The sequence below is a fragment of the Artibeus jamaicensis genome, unplaced genomic scaffold (assembly GCF_021234435.1).
Source record: "Artibeus jamaicensis isolate MK-2021 breed Jamaican fruit bat unplaced genomic scaffold, CSHL_Jam_final scaffold_916, whole genome shotgun sequence".
Classification (NCBI taxonomy): Eukaryota; Metazoa; Chordata; class Mammalia; order Chiroptera; family Phyllostomidae; genus Artibeus; species Artibeus jamaicensis.
Genome location: NW_026522059.1, coordinates 15,702,037 through 15,723,137, shown reverse-complemented (window position 1 = coordinate 15,723,137; position 21,101 = coordinate 15,702,037). Strand labels below are relative to the sequence as shown.

Below are 21,101 nucleotides of genomic sequence, written 5' to 3'. Positions count from 1 at the left end.
CAGGATCACCCGCTACCCAGGAACAAGGCAGACCTTGGTTTGGGTGGGAAACAACAAGTTATGTATAGTACGGTTGACACTTTTCCTAGCAATGTCAAGAGATAATAAGCTCAGAGAGAGAAGCAGGAACCACCTATCTTCAAGATGCAGCTCAAATCCCACTAGTTCAACCTAGTGTGTAAGTGTCTTCTCTTCTGAAATTATCTCCTATACCAGCCACTGGGCTATAACCACCCACTGCAGGGAACAACAGTACAACAGCACTTACTTTATAAGCGCCCGCGAGGATTAAAGGAACACATGCTAAGTGCTCAGTGCAATGTTTGGCACATCACAAGTGTTCAATAAACATGAGCAAGTACAACTACAGTTGTAATGTTGCCATTATCAGTACAGTAACATTAAGGAGGACGGCTGCAACATTCAAACACTACTGCCTTCCAAGGGCTACCTTTCAAGGCTTTTACTTTCCAAAGACCTTTTCCAGTTAAAAAGATAGAGGAATAAGAAAGTCTGTTACTGCTATGCTCTTACTAATAACTGGTTAAAATCTCTACCTTACTGATATGATAGTAAGCTCTTCCCATTCAGTTGCTGTTCTATGCCTCACAGAAGAGTGAGGTCAGTCCACGAACGTGAAGAGATCTGCGGAGCCAATACTCAAAAGTTTAAGAACTGCATACAAGGGTAACCAAATACATGTCCCTAAAATTTCACCGTAATTCTTCCTATTTTCTTAACGTTAATAATTTAAAAGCTGAAATGTTTCAAATATCCAAAAGAGAACACAGAAGCTATTTAGACTATTTTAAACTAAATTATTTCAATGATTTTTTCTTCGTCTCTTAAATAATTTCACAGATTGCATACCAATACATAGCTGCTGTATACCTAGCATATTCTATGACGGTGGTCACACGTAAAATTCCAGAGCGCTCCTTCAAAAGCACTTTGCAGTGGAAATCAACTCCGCCAGTGACACTGTGCAGTGTCCCACCTGGGAAAGCACACTGCTGGACCAAGTATTCCCGACACTGAAATGCTGACAAGCTGCAACAAATGTTCTCAACATCTGACTCACGCCCTGCCAGAGACGCATCCGAATCCACCTGTAAAATTCAGAAACCCAAAAGCATGCCCAAGGTGATCCAGTGAGTAAGTAAAGAAAAAACTTACCTAATCTGTGTGAAAATTTATATATTAAGGCATGTAATATATTACATTGCAAAATAAAAATTTAACAAAAAATAAAGATGCTGGAAAAATTTATTTATGAATCTCATCTAGTAGCATGGATAAACTTTCCTGGAAAAACACCATTCCCAACAAATCCAATCACCAAGCTCACTTTCCATAAATAGTTCAAGTGAAACATCAAGAAGTCCTGATTAGGTCACAGAATTATGAAGAACATGAAAGTCAGCATTTCAAGTAGGTTACCACATGTAACTTAAAATCCTTCAGTTCTGTAGTCTCTTGCTGCTTTGATGCATAAAACATCAGTGGTCAACTGAGATACGGCTATGAAAGACACAGCCCCTGAATTGCTCGTTTAGCAGAATTTATTCAGAAAGACCAGCTTTCTGCAAGTTGCTCAATAATGCCAAGCTCATTCCCATCTCAGGAGTGGCCTGTGCACTTGGCTTTTCTCTACTCCTAGCTCTTCACACAGCTAGCTCTTTCTTATCCTTCACTTCAACTAAATTCACTTTATCCTTCAGCTGAATTCGGGGGAGGAGTGACCCCCCCCAAAAAAACTGGAATATCTTCTGGAGGGTGGGACCCCTATAGTACAAGCTTCCCCCACTAGATGGGTACTCAAGGAGCCCACCTGTATCACTGTACCAGCTGGCGTTGTTGTGAGGGCTGCATTCGGCTTCAGTGAATTTTTTTGAAGACTCTATCAACACATCTGCCCATTTCACAATGTGTGATAGCACACCTGCCCCATCACACTGAGTGTTCACCAATTTTTGACAAAAAACGGCATGACCCCCATGCCCACGCCCCCCATTCACCCAATCTCCCACCAAACGATTTTTTATTTCCCCAGATGAAAGAAATCTTCATAGAGAAACATTTTGCTGATATGGAAGAGGCAAAATAAAAAATGGCATGAGCCATTTTTTTGGCATCAAAATTGGTTGAGTTCAAAAACTGTTTTGAGCAGCGGGAAAAAGATCTTAATAGGTGTCTTGCATCTGAAGGTTTAAGCATGTAAGAACACACACACAATTTTTACTAAATAAATTCCAGGTTCTTTGGGTCCCCCCTCATATACCACCATACCAGAGACTCTCTGAAAGAACCTGCTGGAGATGGGCACAGGCCATTAAAGCACTTCCACAGCATTCTGCACACAGTGTAAACACTGTTGCACTGTCTATTGTCTCTCTCCTCCATTTTTCATCATGTTATCCATCGACATCTAGCAAAGTTCCTGAGACAGCTGGCAAAGACCTGTTAAATGAAATAATTGACTCCGAAAAGTTGCAGAAACTCCTTAAGACAGGGCCAACAGTCTAAAGCACCCCACCCCATAAATGGACTATTATGCTGGAGGAGTACAGTAGATTTCCAAGAATAAAGATTCTCTCTCTTAAGGAAGCCCTAAAAATATCAGCTCACATCTTTATCACATTGACTCTTCAAACAATATATGTGATTCCAAAATGGCCCAAGCAGCTCGCTGACTTAAAATCTCGAATATTTAATTATTTTAGTAAAGCTGGTATTGTTGTAAGTGCAGGAATCCCTCTGGTGGCTATCAACAGCTTGCATTTTCTATACCCATCTGCTCTACCATACACGCCATTATCATAGGACAGGAGTGCTTTTGAAGGGATGTAGGAAAGAACTGACTAAGAGAAGTTTAATTCTTCCAGATTATGTCAGATATTAAAGTGACTTGATACATGAAGTCAAACCCTCAAAATGTGTGTATGCCCTTGAACTCGACTTTGTGACATTTCTTCCACCTCTCTCTCTAGCACTTCCCTTCTCATTTTCACTGCAAGGATCCACCGTTCACTCAAACCCTCATTATCCCTGTTTTCCCTGCCACTGGCCACAAAATACTGACTTTCTACTGCCATGTCTTGACTGGGGAACTAGATCAACTCACAACTGCTTCCAGTTTAAGCTTCTTTTCCAAGCACTCAAAGTATTCTGTAATCTGACCCTATTATTATTATTATTCTGGACCGTTCCCCTGTACTAAGTCTTTGTTCTAATTGTCAGATCTTCCCATTTTTCTACCCTTGTACATCACATGGCTTGTTCCTGAATCTATGCCTCTGCCTTTTACAGGAGTTCATCTCTCTTCAGTCAATGAGTCACATACTTTAAAACTTGCAAGTACTACAACCCTATATTCAAAAATTAAGAATATTTCAAACTCTTGGTACAGAATCTTTCTGGTGTTCAAGTCTTTTCCTATTTTTAATAGCTTTCTCCTTTGTCTTATCAGGGAAAACAAAAAGGCTCTGGTCCTTTTCCTTCATTCCTTTCACTGCCAAGGGCAAATCGGATTATTAAAAGGCCATCTGAAATTAGCCTTTAAGCAGGCTTAAAAGATATACTAGGACATGGAAACTTCAAGCCAAATTACAACAGCTATAGGAGTACTCAAAAGTCAAAACTGAAAATTAATTGGCACATGAATAAATGTATGCACAAACATTTTACATGTAAATATTCAATACAGCATTTAATGATTGCTATTATTATGCTAATAGTAATTTAATACCTTCAATTAGTAAATCTCCCCTGTCCTCCCTTTACTAGTCAAAATGAAAATTTATCCTCCCGGCCAAAACATTTGCTTAAATACATAACAAAGATATCATTGAATACCTGTAAAAAAACTACTGGAGGAAAGAAATTAGTAGAAGTCTGTTGATTGTAATGTCTAAAATTTTCATTCATCTACTTTAGACTAACTAAAGTTTAAAATTTCAAGTTCAAAGACAAAGTGGGACAATTTATCAAACAAATTAAATTCCATGATTAGTATAATTCATTCATTATGAGTGAAGTACTTAAAAATCTTTCCATAAATTCTCAAAGATGTTCATCAAAACCACTTAATACCAGTTAAAAGGAAACGATAGCAGTTCTACATTCTCAAAACATGAAATATATATTTTAAATGCAAATATCTGTATCAAGGATTAATTAATTGGATTATAGCAAACATCCTTATAGTACTTCACTACCACATGATCAACAAAAGTGTAATTATGATCCAAGCAAAAACTGAAGAGATCAGATGAACTTGATACTCAACTGCTATACTTTCAAAGTTCTTAATTTTATGTTTAACAGATTTTCTCGTTGAGTGGCTTTCTTAGCTGTAAACTTGTACCTCTGTAGAATTTTTGGCTTGACCAGAGCCTTTTAAAAAAAAATCTCTTTGCAGTGAAAGAAATTATGATCTCAGTCACAAAGATGACAAGAAAACTTAGTAATTTAAACAGGCATGCCTTGAAATAATGTTGTGATCAAAGTATCAAGCAGCCTAATGAAACCCAGGCGGCTCGGGCTTATCATACATGGTACTCATTACCACAACCCCGCTATTTAATCTACTTCCTGGTGTCAACAAAAACTTCCTGTTATTAATTCCCCCAGTTACAGATCTGCTTCAGTTACTGAAGTTTTCTGATAAGACTGCTCTTCGTCCAGAAGAAATTTCAAGGAAAGAGCAGGTCTCACTTTCGGTGTTTAGAGCTGGAGCCGCGGTTGGATAGACCGCAGACCCACGGTGCTCTCTCTGCATCACCAGGCATCTACGCAAGGTCGTGCTACTTCCTAAGGAAGCACAGATGACTCGTGGCTAACACAGGTTTATACGGGCTCACGTGCTCACCTCGAAAAGGTAGCCATATGCACACAAAAAGAACTATTTTACAAGTTATAAACCACTGATTCCAGTGAGAAGTATCCAGGGACAAAGGTCCACGGGTTCGATTCAGTCAGTCCTTCCTCCTACTCACACACAACTTCTCCATCGTATGGGTCCCTGTCAGTTACAACTTGTTTGAAGATTTCAAAGCAATTTTCCCATCTACAGGTCTTACTGACTTTTAAACAAGTACTTAAATGTTTCTCAGGAAACTTGTTTTATATCATAATTTGCTTCCAAAGATTCCATTTAGGCAAAGTAAAAACACTGAGATTAAATCTACCTCAATAATAGTGCCAAAAGCAGCATTGATTATATCAAAAAAAAAAAAAAAGAGAGAGAGAGAGAGGTAAGATAAGGGAAGCATGATCACGGTCACTGCTCCTAGATTTCCAGGCTGGTCTCAGCCTCATTACCATGAGGAAAGCTGAACGGTACCAGGTGTGTGTCCTGCTTGCCTCCAGGTTACAGAGCTGGCTGCACTGCCTCCAAAGGAGCGACTGCTCCGTGTCCCATGAGTGGCACCCAGTGTTCACAGACTGCTTACAACTAGCCAGCAGATCCATCTCCTTTCCGGGCCCTCCTCGATCGCTCTGCTTGTGCAGATGGCAGTCCCAGCAGATTGGAAACATTGCACGACATACCACTCAGCCATACTGTGTAAAGCAGGAAATTCACATGACAGCTTTTATCAGTATCGTCTGTTTAAGTCATCTGCCTACGGAGCCTTCCTGTGTCATCAATCAGACACTGATTTCTTCAGTCAAATTAAATCATCTATTCAAACTGTTTGTAATTGAATTCAGTGCCAATTTATAAGAATATATTTTTCCTCCCTGAACTTACGCAGATCAGTCTGTATGTCCAATTAGTTTCTTTATTCCACGTAACAAAGTACTTAAAGCTGTGTGGACATGTAATATTTAAATGGACTTAAGAGTATCTGAACTGACTAGATATACTCAACCACTACAAGTTTTCAGTTGACCTGAAGACTAAAATGGCCCTTTATTTTTACTTAGTACCTGGTATCTACATACGTACACATGAACTTAAATGTTTCAGCAGTCCAGGGTTATACTCAACAACTGTTTAATTCCAGCTGTGCTTATAGTAGAGGACAACACCCAACAGGAGCCTGATGGTGACTGCATCGCGCCTGTAAGGCCCAGCCGCAGGCACCTGCATCACTCAGTGATTCTGACAAAACACTGGGGTCACTGACTGCCCTTCTAAACGGTGGTGAATTACATAGTAGATGGGTATGGTGGGGTTTCTAGTTCAAGGTCTGCCGCTAAATTTTAGACTTGGGCCTTTCTGGGCCTCAGTTTCCCGCCTGCTGAAAGATCTAGAGGAGCTCCTACTGCGGCCTACTCTGCAACAGTGCAAACGGCCTGGAGAGACACACTGTTACAATGAGCGGGAAGCCCGAACTTGACCAGAACTTCGGCCTAAACTCAACCTAAATTTCTTTCCTTTGATGCCTTTCATACTCATATGTGATTGATTTTAGGAACTTTCTCAACTGTGAGGTATCAAGGTGCGTGTGTGCACACATCATGTCCATATATGTAGAACTGGCTACTACCATTTTTTTATCAGACTGCCCACAGTTTGAGGAGACAGTTTTGGAAAAAATATAAAGCTGGATTGTGTCTCACTGTCAGCCATGTCAGATACTTTCCAAAGAGCAGGGAAGTGACCCAGATATGGCTTACAGTGATTTTCACGGTCCGTGCAACATCTGTATCCTTCCATTTCTCATTTTATCGCCAGAGAACACGGCGAATACCCATCAAGATATTACATCACCACGCTTCATGCAGCCTTCCACCCTCTCCTACTACTGAATCCTTTTCATGTTGTATCTGTGCTTTCGGGGTAAGAATAGTGGGTGGGGGTGATTAAGAAGAGGGGAGAAAGGAGAAATTTTCAAATTAAGCAGAAATAATTCCCATTACCAAAAGAATTTTGGTAATACAACTTTTAAATCTGAGTGCATTTACTTACGAATTCAATTACTCACAGAAACTTTAAACTCTGGGAGTAACTGCCAAGTGAGCTAAAAAATAAAAACAAAGTATTTCTAATACAAAAAGAAAACATGAATTTATAATTTTCTGAAACAAAATTATTTTATAAAGCAATGAAATCACTATGAACTGCAAACTGAGAGGTAGAGATTTGCAGACACACATTTATTGTACCAAGTCACTCTCCAAACATACAACAGTACGTTCTAGACACTTTCACCTGGACAGCAGCATAATCTCCCTGTATCCTACTAGTCTGACTTCACTAACATAATGTGCTGACAAGTCTTCCTATGTTCCTAGTCAAACACACTGCTTGGAACAGCTGAGTTGTTTAAATGAGAACCCTTCAGAAAATGGCCACAGCAGACATGGGCATGCAGTTCTCAGAGAACTACTACCCTAGTAAATGAGTAACAAGGGAATAAAGAAAAGAACAAAAGTGAGAGCAGATGACCCTGGCAGCTGCAGTGGCTGGCAGACACTGGTATTTGTGGAGTGGGGGCCGCTGCAGCCACACTGTGGCTGGGAATGGCGAGCCACAAGTCCAGAGCCCGCGGAGTCTGGCTAGGACTCCGCTGCAAGGCTCTTCCAGCCACTGCCACTGGTTGCGGGGCCATGAACCTGCCACCAACAATGTCTCCACAAGGTGGTCACCTACCCAGTTCTACAAAACAGACAAGACAGATAATTTTCTGCAAAGCGCACCGGAAGAATTCTGTGATCCTCTCACCAAACAAGCAGGGAAGGGCCTCTGTGTATCACAGGGTCCGTAGGCTAATGATGTCAGAGAAAACAAAGGGTGAGTGTGAATGCGGGTGAGGGAGGGGGAAGATGCAGGGCTGCGTTATAAACCTACACCGTTACGTAGCGTTATTACGTCAAAATAAATATTGCCTTTGTTTTCAAAAATATCGTCTAAAATACAGTCAGGAAAATGGCTAATAAAAAAGGCAACAAGAAATCCTCATGGTGAAAAAAGAAATAAAGTATGAAAACACCACTCCGAAACTAATAGGTAAAGCATGAAGAGTAATCTCAAACAGGGTATGACATCTGAGATTCAGGGTATGAATCTCAAAGAGGCATGAAAATTTCACCAGTGAGATGAATGTAAAACAAAGAGACACTTCATCAGCATGACTGAAGTACCACTCTCTTAATAAAAAGGGCAGTTTGGAAAACTCAGCATTGTCACCAAAACATCGTGTCTAATTATAATGACTCTACCCATCTCCAAAACCTGCAGATTAGGTGACATATTTACCTGCGGCATTAGGCTGGGTAGCACTCCTGAGTAAAACAGGAAGCAAGCTGGATGTGTTACGAAAATTATTGAAAAACAAAAACAAAAAAACAGAAACAGAAAAGATCTTTGGTCACATACTGTAACTGTAGCTTTTTGGCATTTTAATTAGTGCCAAAACAGTCCATTTTTTTTAATGGTTATTACTTTAAAGTTTAGAAGTAAATTCAAGTATCTACACCTAATGTTACTTGTTGTTGTTCAACAGACAATGTTTATTTAATTAAAACATAAACCACTGGGAATAGTAATTTAAGGATTACAGTTTTAGACTTGGGAAACTTAGGAATTTTAAATACTATTTAAGTACTATATCCACCTGTAATTTTCAAATCTTAAAGTATTACTTTAAGTCTGCACAAAATTTGAACAGGTTTTACTTGGCTTCTCGCCAAACCATAGCACTTACCCTGCAGGGACCAAGGGAGGGACAGTGTAAAGCACTTCAATTTCTTTAAGCAGAAAAACCTTCTACCTTGACCACATTTTCAGTGGTAAATCCTTCCATGCACAAGAGTTTCTCAACTCATTTAAAAAGAAAAAAAGAAACCTAAATTTTAAAACATGAAGTAAACACAAAAATATTTTTCAAGCTTTGGAAATAAAGCTACACTTTGTTCCTACTCTTATATTTAAAACCTTGAGACACCCAAACTGAAAAAACAAAAAAGGCATAAAATACTGGAGTTGATGCTTCACATTTGGATTTTACTTCCTGTGTTCTAATCACCTTAGTAAACCCAAAACTGAACAGAGAAAGGAAGTTGAAAGTTTTTAAGTTAGTTTCAAATCACAAACCATAGGTATTCTGAGTAATCAAAATAATTTAAGTAAGCAAAATCTAAAATTTATTACCTTGAATACTTAATAACTCATTAAGTGTAAATGGTATAATGTTTTAAAAATACTACCATAAACCACAAAGAGATCAGTTATTATATCATAGTTCAATGCATAGATTTTTCTCTAGTTACCTAACACAATATTTCATTTAAAATGAAATATGCATATTTTATTAAATATTTAAGTTACAAAATACTTTTAAATGTTTACTAAATGTTTAAATAGAGCTAATACAGCACAGGTCCCAAGTGTGTACAAGCACGTCAGTAATGACCGTCAGCAGTGCTTTCATATCAAAAGAGCCTAGAGAACAACTTCTCTACTGGATACAAAATCGGCAACAAAATTTGAAAAATCCTGTCAAGAAACATAATTATCTCTGAACAATAACAATGACAAGTTGAATCTATGTTACAGAGTTTGTTCTTTATTTCTAGAGATGTTTGTGTCACTAGTATATATATAAGGATGTAGACACATGAATTAGACATAACTCACAAAACTTCCTTAAAAATTACTTTAAAAGGCAACTGACACCCACCTACGAAACCAAACCTCACCCTCCCCACCCCCAAAGGGTGCCCCCCCAAAAGGAATTAGTAGCTCATAACTGGGTGTTCGCATTTTTTTCTATCACTCTAGACTTATATCAATTCTTTTTCACAGTTCTTTATTTACACACTTGTCTCTCCCACTTAAAATCTTTGAAAGCAGTAACTAGGATTTAGCTTAGTATCTTTCCCACCACACACTCAATGTAATTTGCTGGATAAAAGCTGAAATGAATTACTGAGATTTTTTCCTGAGATACTTGAAACATTTTATCATACCTCCACTGAATGACTTGAGGTCACAAAGTAAACATGCCCCTAACTTCTCCAATAAGTTTCAAAACACACCCCAGAACTGTTCAATTTATCCAATATTTCTACTAAGAAAAGCTTTTTAAAAAAATGCAATGAAAGAAATAGGAATTTAAAAAAATAAATCTGTTAAACAGAACAAAATGCTCATTGACTACTCAAACAGATAGAAGATAATAAAAAATAATAAGTAAACATCACAAATGTCTTTTCACAAAATGTCCCCATCTGTCTAAAAAAAATATGAAAAGCTTTTTCTATCCTGACTCAACATTTCCTGAACTGAAAAGCATCGGCTGGGGCTTCAGGCAGTTTTGCCCCGGGTGTGGGCTGCAGGCAAACTAAGAAGAAAGAAGAAAGGTGAGTCTTCAGGAAGCAAGTAAGTGAAGCAGAGACTTTTTTTTTTCCAACTTAAAATACAGCTTACTTATGTAGAAAGTATTGCAAATAATACGACTACACAAAGCTACTCTCTTAACCCAATTACACAAAAATAACACCTATGCTGTGAAAAATTACACTGAGTACATTTTATTTTAATTACATTTCGCCAATTCACATTTCAGCCTCTGAAAAACCTGTTTAAGACTATACCACTGCTTTTCTTTAGGAAACTTAATGATAAAATAATTGTGTAACAGTCTACAGTAGTATCTCTTGCTCTAACACCAAACTTGAGCAATAAAAAAGAAATTTCAAGTACCTGAAAATAAACACAAAAATATATCACTCCAATGTGTGGAATTATTTCAGTAATTACAAACACGGCGCACATTAATACTGCCTGAGTTCAGGCATCAATGCACTCCCCAACTGCATTTTCCAGTGGTACAATATGGTCTCTGTGCTTCATTTTGGAAAGAAACTTATTTGAAAGCCAAGGATCATCCTTTGGACTGACTTAGAGAGCAAAATAAAAAATCTGTCCACTCCAAGTATGAAAATTATGGATTTGGCTCTGATGCAGAATAAAGTAGGCTTCTTATATCACCTGCAATATTTAACTGATTTATATATTTAGTCTGCTGAAAAACAAGACAGTGAGTTATTGGATCTGTGTTTAATTCAGTGCACTTTATAATATATTTAAGGAATTCAGTTGTATAAAATAGTATCTGAATCTTATCAGATGAAAATATTTTTTTCCCTTTCAGCAAGCCTTGGGTTGCATGTCTGAGAAAACAAATCAGTCTCTACTTCTCCTAAGCTTGGTAATAGTGCCCCCTAATGGGAATTTCAGTATGAGCTTTTCTACTCATTTTTTTAAAGCCTGTATTTTGTAATATGAGCAAGTTTATTTCACATTTAACTAGAAAATGAATTGTAATATAAAAGGTAACAAGATTTAATCCACGCAAAGGAGTTATAACATGTCCAACAACAAAGTGTAAATTCATGAGCAGACACAAACAAGAAAAACTTCCTGCCCCAAGTTTTCTTGGTGTTGATCATCCTATTTAACAGAATCTAAGGTAGCAGTATACAAAGGTTGATCTTATAAAAATTACCCTTCAGCTTTGTTTTCAGGACTCAGTCAGTGAGCAATTAATATATACTAAATAAATGAAAGATATTACAAAGTGAAAACAATTGGCTCAGAAGGGAAATCAATCAGTCATACACATCCCTGTAAAGAGAGAACTAGGATTCCCACCCAAGTTTATTGGCCTCACAGCATTACCTTTCCGCGGGATCCGGTCACAAGTCTGCAACCACGAATTAAATGCCTTTCTTCCCTATTATCTGTGGACAGTTCCCCAAAATAGCAGCAATTCAGTATGTGGGGGGGTTTCTTAAAGGAAAAATGAACTTTAATGAAAGCAAACACCACCTATTCTTATTCTTTCCAGATGCACCAATGAAACAAACACTCAGTAATACCAACACTATCGTTACAGTGTCCACAATGCACTCTGGACTCTGAGTCAATGCTAAGGGAAACACGCAGAAGAAATAAATAAACAAACAAAAAGGTCACCAGTTTATGACAAAAAGAAAGAACTGCCACCTTATTGTCAATCTTATGAGTGAGGAACAATAAGAAAAAACTGGATATAAAAAAGGGCTGGTCAAACTTTCTTAAAGTGCCAGACATTTACAAATTTAGGCTTGGCACCCAGATGGTCTTGGTCACACCACGGTAGCAGGAGTGCAGCCACCGAAAACACAGCACCGAATGGGCAGGACAGTGTTCCAATAAAACCTGACACGCAAAAGCAGGTCCACAAATTGTGACCTGCCAACCCCAAATCTAAAACACCTCACTTTAGACCACAGATTAAAAATTTCTACTTTACATGAGACACAAAAACAAAAACAATTTTTTTGAATTTAAGGAAATTCAATTCATGATTAATAAAATTATGAGCTATTTGGTGAGTATTTGACTTCCATAAGGGAGAAGGCAGAAAGAAAGAGCCTTCCCTGAAGTCGGAAGAGCTGGTGGGCCGGCTGGTGCTCCAAAGCCTTAGGAAGGCTGGCACCTCCCTGGGCCTCCGCCCCCACCTGTAACGTGGAGCCAGCGCAGGTGCTTCCCTCACTGGGCGATGGGACTCAATGAGAAAGGAAACATCAAGTGCTGGTCTGGTGCTTGCCCAACAACAATAAAAACCCTGAAAAATATTAGTTTGAGCAGGCATAAAATCATGGAGAAGCAGTAAGCAAAACAATGGGCCTTTAGCATAAATGCAAAATTATTCTAATATAGGATATACCCATATAATAGAAGAATTTGGCTCTTATCTAGGTTTGACATAAATCTAATACTGACTGCATACTAATGCCCATTCAGATAAATAAATGGATTAAGTAGATAGTCTAACATTCAAGATAACTACATAAAGCAATGAAGAAACAGTGTTATCTTCAATCTTTCAAATGTATAAAAAGAAAAATGGCAAATCCTACTAACTCTAAATAAAGTCAAGAAAAACAAATTTAGCCCTGGCTGACTAGTTCAACTAGTTAGAGCCTCATCCCAATAGGCCAAGGTTGCAGGTTCAACCCCTGGTCAGGACACATACAAGAAGCAACCAATGAATGCATAAATAAGTAGAACAACAAATCAATCTCCCCCATCTCTAAAAATCAATAAAAGTTTTTAAACATATTTAGTTATTTTACCCAAAAAGATGATTCTGGTTACAAAAAAGTGATGCCCTGCACTTAATACCCTTTAATCACTGGCTTCCACTTCACCAAGTATCTAAAAGCAGCATCATATAGTAAGAAAATCTTGAGATTTAGAACCAGGCAACCAACCACAAACTTTAATCCCTGTTCTCCAAATCCCAGGTAAGTGATAGCTATTTGTCTTACTGAGCATCAGTTTTCTAATCTGGAAAATTAAACACATGAAAACTTCAACTGTGCAGAGTAACAACTGACCACGGGTGATGCACATGTAGTAGTTAGTACATAACACACAATGTCCAGCAATTTTTACTGTCTAATGCTAAACTGACATTTCTCCTCAGTGTTGTTCAAACATTTTTAATGAGCTTCTTAAAGTACATGTTAATGAAACAGTATACTGGTCAATCAGCTCAAGCTCACAAGAGAAGTTAGCTTCCAACATTCAAGTTCTAAAATGAGTAATACGTTTTGCTTTGTTCATCTACCATAATTTCAGTGAACGTTGTTTCTTACTCACATTCTAAACTGAGAATTTTATAAAACAAAGTTAATTATCTACGAAAGCTGGGTGCCAATATAACTGCCCAGGAGTGGATCCTACGCCCAACTGTACCGCTAATCTGGTAACTGAGATAAGTGGCTTCGAGCAAACCACTCTCACATCCCTCACTTGAAAACCAATAAAAACCATGTTAACAATCCCTCGTCCATTCTCATCTTCTAGCTCTGAAACAGTTACTACTGCAATGTAATTATCTCCATACCTTAGCAATATGGAAACAGAGATTTCTTAACACTGCCAGAGGGGACTACAGAGAAATCCCAGCCTTAATCCTACGGGCATTATGGCAGGTCAGGTGAAATATCACTGTAGTTCAGAAAAAATGGTGAGCCTTTGGCCAGGTAAATTTTATGTTATGTGCTTTTATCACAATAAAAAGACAGAAAAAAAGCCATATACTGCACAAAATACTCAAATGCCTAGAATGAAACAGGCTTGGTGGTTGCTAGAGGTATTATTTTAATGAAAGAATGATTTTTATAGACCTAGCTGCATTATCAAGGCACTAACCTTTAGCAAGAATGTACTGTGTCTTATTATATGTTTAAGGTACTAAGAGGATGACATAAGTAACACTTTATCCAAATTAAAAGTGATCAGTTAATAGCTATATAGAAAATAAATGCCTACAAGGAATTTTTTAAAAAATCTACAACAGCATCGAACAAAGCAAACTACTTAAACATACATTTAACCACAAAGTCAAAAACACTTGTATACTGAAAAACACAAAACGCTGACAGAAAAAGGTAAAAACACAAATAGAAAGACTTCCTGTGTTCATGGAGTGGGAGATTTAAAGTGTCCATATTATCGGAAGTGAACTACAGAGTCGATACAATCCCTATCCAAACCCCAAAAATGTCTCTTTGTGAAAATAGAAAAAAAAAATCCTAAAATTCACATGGAATCTCATATGACCCTAAACAGCCCAAATAATCTTAAGAAAGAAAATCATAGATGGAGGTCTCACACTGCTTGAATTCAAAACAAAATACTAAGAAGCAGTAACCAATACAGTGTGGTACTAGTATAAAAGTCCTAGAAAGAAATATAGGACAGAGACTTCAAAACACTGGTCTGACAATGATTTCTTAGATATTACACCAAAGGCAAAAACAGACAAGATAGATTACATCAAACTAAGAGGCTTCTATGCCGCAAAGGAATCAATCAACAGACTGAAAAAACAATCTATGAAATAGGAGAAAATAGTTGCAAACCATACAGATGACAAGGGGTTAAGAGCCACAATATATAAAGAACTCATTCAACTCAACAATAAAAATCCTAAGAAATGAGCAAAGAACTTAAATAGACATTTCCCCAAATAAGTTATAAAAAATGGAAAATAACAAGTGTTCAAGAGAATGTAGAAAAATCAGAACCCTTAAGCACTGCTAGGGGAAAAGTTCTCAAAAAAAAAAAAAACAAAAAACAAATATAGAACTACCATATGATCCAACAAATCCTATTTCTGGGTATATAGCCCAGAACTGAAAGTGGGACCTTGAAGAGATATTTGCATCATTATTCGAAATAGCCAAGAGGTAGAAATAACCAATAGATACATGGATCAAAAAATGTGGCATACAGACACAATGCAATATTACTCAAGCTTAAAAAAAAAAAAAGAAAACCCTTTCATGTGTTACAACATGGATGAACCTTGAGAACAGTAAGTGAAACAAGCCAGTCTCCAAAAGACAAACACCGCATCATTCAACACACACGAGGCACCTAAAGCAGTAACACTCTTGGAAACAATGTAGGATGGTGGCTGCCAGAGGCTGGAGGAGCAGAAAAGGGGGAGAAGCTGATCAAGGGAAGTGGCGTTCGGTTTTAGCACGATGAGAAAGCAGCAGAGATCTCTCGTCCAACGACCTGCATAGAGTTAACACTACTCCATAGCGCGGTTGGAAATGGTTATGAAAGTAAGTTTTCTGTTATGTGTTTTAACCATAATAAACAAAATAAGATATACAGAAAATAAGCCCTGAGAGTTCAAACAAATAATGTATTTTTAACTAAATTCTTCAAAAAATCTTTTAGATTATTGCTCTTGCCCTTGGTGAGTTGCAGAAAAATAAAATGCTTGAAAAGAATCTTCATTCTGAAGTAGATAACGCATCTTTTCAAAAACATTAAGTCAAAATATCATAGAAGAAAACGGATGTTGGAGACATAACTATGATCCCTGTCCTTCACAATGTAAGTTATTTGCCAAGCGGATTTCATGATGGGAAGGTCAACATTAGTACAGCTCCTACCCAAATTACTCAAATGAGAATCACAAATTCCAAACTAGTGAAGGCCAAACTAACGAAGTTTTTATCCACATTCTCATGTCAGAGAATTTTATAATTTTTTCAAGAAACTCAAAAATCAAGTGACCTAGGCTAGCCTGATAGGCTCCCAGTAAGAGATCATCGAATGTTATGGTGAGAATTGTATTCATAATCAAATGGTACGGTACAGATCATGTTAATAACCACGTGCGCGCACCGCGAAGACACATGTGAGATGAGAAGCCTTACCCTCGTCAAACTCGGCGTCATCCTCCGTGTGCTGGGGGAAGGGGAAGCAGTTGGTAATCTCCAGCCGGTCCTCCACGACCAGGCCCAAAAGCACTCCCTGGACCACCTCGGTCCCTTGTCCTTCCTCTTGATAATGCTTGATTATCTTCAACACCACCTAACAGACAAGACAGAAGTGAGCTTATACACTATTCTTATAGTTTACATTTCCTTTATTTCAAAGAAAAAATAAATACATCATACTAATGGGTTTCAAAACCCCACAAAATTGTATCACAGGACTAACTAAGTTTCCTACAAATCATTTTCTTTACCCTCACACAAACGGCAGAGCGCACACAGTGTAAATGTACATGTGAAACACCCAGAGTGTGAAGACATGTTAAAACACCCACGTACAGCACTCATGCCTTTCAGGACAAGCCTCCCTACATGACGCAGGAGTTCTTCCAGTCAAATCAACCAACAGCACCTCAACCTGAGGTTACTACAGAAGTGATCCTGTTAACCTCTGTCTGCAGGAAGATAATTTTTTGACATAGTAGAACCATCAATAAGACAGAAATAAAAGACTTCAATTATCTAATGCCTGAAAGAAGAGCCGTTCCCCTGGTAAGTTCCAACACCTCAAGACGGTTGGTGAACAGAGCACCTCATCAGTCAGAGGAAGCAACGGCAGGAGCGTGTACCAGAGGGAACTAACAACAGTGAACACGAAGAGAACCAAGCCTCCAGCACTTCTTAATTTTTCTCACCAGAAGGACGCACCAAGTAACCAACTCTTATATTGCTCTCTCCTTTAATTAAATTTCCATAAAAATAAGGAGGTAACCACTGCAAGGCTGAACAGGCAATTATTTTAAAAGTTCAGAGTAACAGGAATCATTAATAAAAATTCCTACAACATGCGGTTGTTAATATTCGTAAAGTGCTTTGAATAGTGCTTGGCACATAGTATTTATTAAAAGTAGTAATATGATTATTTAAGTATAAGCTCATCGCCTTAAGACTAAAGGTCAACATAGTGTAAAATATAATAAGTTCTCAGAGGGAAAAAAGTCAAACAAAATAATAATTAGTATCTCACTGACTATTGTTTCATTTAAATACATAATTGATAAAAATTAATCATCAATAACCAGTTAATGAATGACAACAGGTAACAACTATTGAACATTATGTGCCAGGCAATATTCTAATTATTTTACATGTATTATTGAATCATGTAATTCTCACAATTACTTTAAGAGAATGGTATTACTATATTCTTTTTTACAAATAAGAAAACTGAAGCAGGGAGAAATTAAATAAATGGCTATGGGTCACACACCCAAGAAGTGGTGAAGGGCCAAGATTTAAAGTAAGTCAAGCTCCAAAGCTTGTGTGCACATCTTAAAAACAGGGAGATGGCATTCCTATCAGTAACTCAATAAATAAAACAATGGGTTAGTAATAGATGTGAAGCAAAATTTGTGATGAATACTTTACACAAAAATGATTTCACACCCAAAAATCCAGACCTCGTAAAGACAGCAAGTAGTTAGCAGGGAAAAGAGCTTCATGGGGAAGACACCGACTGATGAGACTGGCGACCCTGCAGTACTGTGAAATGCCAAGAAAGTGCACAAACCACACACGATGCTGTATCAAAGACCTCTCCATTTCTTGAAACATACAAAGGGGAACAGTCACAGAGGTGTGGGTATGAGTTCCAGCCTCCAGCATTTCCTACCTGAGCCCTTGGGAAGACTATTTATTCCTCCTGAGTATTAGGTTGCTAATTTGCAAAATGGAGCTATGTCATGGCATTGTTATTACTGAAAATAAGGTGATATACAGTAAATACTTTGCACAGGGTGTACCACATAATAAATGCTCAATTAATGATCCATAGTACTGACTTTGTTGATAAAAAGAAAGCAAAACTGTTTCCTATTCAACTTACCTCTTTGCCCAGGACAATTACTTTCACACTTAAAAAACAGAAGAAACATGAATAAGAAAGGATAAACAAAATATAAAGAATTATTACAAAGACACCTACCAACTTTTCTAAGGTTGCTTAGGTTCCTGGATACTTAACCCTATTAATGGAATCACTGAACCACCATTAAAATCAAAGTAAATGAGAGATGCTAGAAAACAAATCGACTTAGTGTAGAAATTCAGACAAAACCTAAAACTGACTCCCAGGTGTGCAAAAAGGGTACTGATGACTAGGACACAGCAGTTTCATGAAGATGCCAGGCTCCCCCACCAAAACCTTACTTTGTTAAAAAAAAAAAAAAGGAGAAAATTTATTATATCGAAAGAATCAAATTATCATTGTTTAACACTGCCTCAACTCTAGTAACTAAAATGAATGTTAAAGACATTGGGGGGGGGGGTACACAATGTAACCAAACAGCGCAGCAGCCTGACAAGCTGCCCACAAAGCCAATGCCACCTTCACCAGCGCAGACAGCAGTGCAGACAGCAGTGCTGCGCTCCCAGAGAAATTCTCACTTTGCAGCTTGGCTGACTCAGTTCTCTACCACAGCCAAAGGGACTTCACCAGGAACAGCACCCAACTGAGATGGGAAAAGCACCAAGGTCTACCTACCTGGTGAAGATGATCAACGTGAATGAGTACACACACACAGGGTAGTAAGGCGAGAGAAAGCTTAAAACCCTGTGACAAGGCCAGTTCAAGGAACTAAAATCTCTCTCCAGAGAGAGTCCATCACGAAGAGCACTTTCCAAAGAGTGACAGGCACTGCAGGATGCGTCTCACTTAGAAAGGCAAACTTAGGACCAGAGGTGATGGTTTCAGGAAAAGTTTTCAATTTTAAGGGTGAATTCTCCTGGGCTGGGCAGAGGAGGGCAAAGGGAGGAAAACTGGGACAACAGAAACAGAGTAACAATAGACAATATTTTTCTAAGGGATGACTTCTCTCTAGCATTTATAGCTGTAAGCCTTCAGGAAAGGCTTGATGATGATTAAAATAATTTCCAACTAGAATATGTATAATGTAGCCATTTTAATATAATCTGATGGGATAAAGCATTCAGGAAAAAATACTTTTTGTCAAAACTAAGCCAACTCATTCTTCATTTTGACATTTTATGGCCTTTCTATTCCCTACATACACATTAAAATCTCAATTCTTTTGTTCAAAAATAATGCAGTCGAACTACATTACTAACTTGAGAGTACATGTCAAAAGGAAATTCTTGATCAACTAATTGACATACAGGGCTTTTGATATTCTAAATAACCAGGAATCTACTATATACATGAAAATGTTCCATACATTATTAGTATTTCTAAGTGATAAAATCAATGTTTTGCTCATGAAGAGCTACTTTACATCTACAATACCTACCCTAGGTACTGGCACATAAAAGATACCCACAATGTATCTGCTGATGGACGGTAAACATTTATCCATCACTTATGGTATGTTAAGCACCCCTCTCAGTGCATGCAATGGCTCGATTAACTCTTAAAACTACTCTGTGAAATCAGTAGTATTATTTCCCCCTTTACCTGACAGATGAGGAAACAGGTAATCTAACACAGATGAAATCAGAACGGTGAGATCCGACTCTGACTCCACAGCACTGCGCATCAACCAAGTAACTTTAGATGGCCCCTGTGTTTACGACGCCAAGGCTAAAGCAGACAGAACGCGGTGGCAGCAGGTGGAACAGAAACCCCTGACACTAGGCTGCAGAAGCAGGCGGGTGTTCCGTGTCCAATTACAGGGCCAGGGACCAAGACCGGACTGTAGAGATCAGTGCTGGAGGCCTAATTTTTCTGCCCTGATCACTGGAAGTAGCATCAAACTTTCGTTAGTTGCAAGAATGCACACAGCTTTTAATCATCACCAGCATTATTCTCACAAGCCACAAGATGGGAATGTTCCACTGCAAAAGTCCCATTTTTTTGTCATGTTGTTTTCTCCCTCCAACCAATCACATCTCCTCCGTCCATAACACTGTGCTGAGCCCTGGCTGGTATAGCTCAGTAGATTGAGCGTGGGCCTGTGAACCAGAGGATCTTGGTTTGATTCCCAGTTAGGGCACATGCCTGGGTTGTGGGTCAGTTCCCAGCAGGGGATACACGAGAGGCAACCAAACTTTGATGTTTCTCTCCCTCTCTCCTTCCCTTCCCTTCTACAGATAAGTAAATAAATAAATCTTAAAAAAAAAACAACAAAAACCTGTGCTGATACACTTTTAATTAATCCTGTTTACTGATGCCATGCTCCTTGTTCTTACTAAAACAGATACAGGGAAAGCTTAATAGTTCTCCAGAACAGAAACAGGCTCCAATATGGTCCTTCGTTTGTTAGTGTCATCAATTATCCCACACACTCAGCTCTGTAACCGCACTAGTTCTCAAGCTTATCAAAATGGCCTGGGGAGCTTTCTTAAAGATGTAAGCAGAGAGGGTTCTTACCCTGAGTGCATACTGTAAGAGTCCTCAGTATTTAAAAAACAAAAACAAACAAACAAAAAGACTGATGCCTCAACCCAACCTCTGAAACAAAGAGTTAATTGATCTGGGCTGGGATTCCTATACTGATTTTTTTGGTTTTGGTTTTTTTGGAAGGAAGGGGTTATAGCTTCCAATTTTGGGTTTGAGATTCTCCAGGTGATTCTATCGTTCTATCTCATTCTAACTTTTAATGAGGGACTATGGACCAGCCTGGCTTTTTGTTTTGTTTTGTTTTGTTGTAAACTCCTCAGGTGACAGTAATGCACATAACTGATTAAACCACAACTTTTCTTCCCTATTTTAAGATTCCCTGTGTTGCTGAAAAGTGAGTGCACTGAGAAATACGGACCCAAAAGTGAATATTTTGTTTGTAAATGTGTACATATCACCTCCTAATAAGAGGTACTCAGGTCCTACCTGGAAGAAACCCTAC

The 21,101-nt window shown here is 38.2% G+C and overlaps 1 protein-coding gene across 1 annotated transcript in view; it reads right to left on the bottom strand.

Annotated features, from left to right (window-relative positions):
- Window positions 1-21,101, bottom strand: part of EIF3H (eukaryotic translation initiation factor 3 subunit H) — an 84,367-nt gene that overhangs the window by 48,925 nt on the left and 14,341 nt on the right. Inside the window, exon 2 of the mRNA XM_037154149.2 lies at window positions 16,186-16,342. Within this exon, the coding sequence (XP_037010044.1) occupies window positions 16,186-16,342 (157 nt within the window). The remainder of the gene's footprint in view (window positions 1-16,185; window positions 16,343-21,101) is intronic.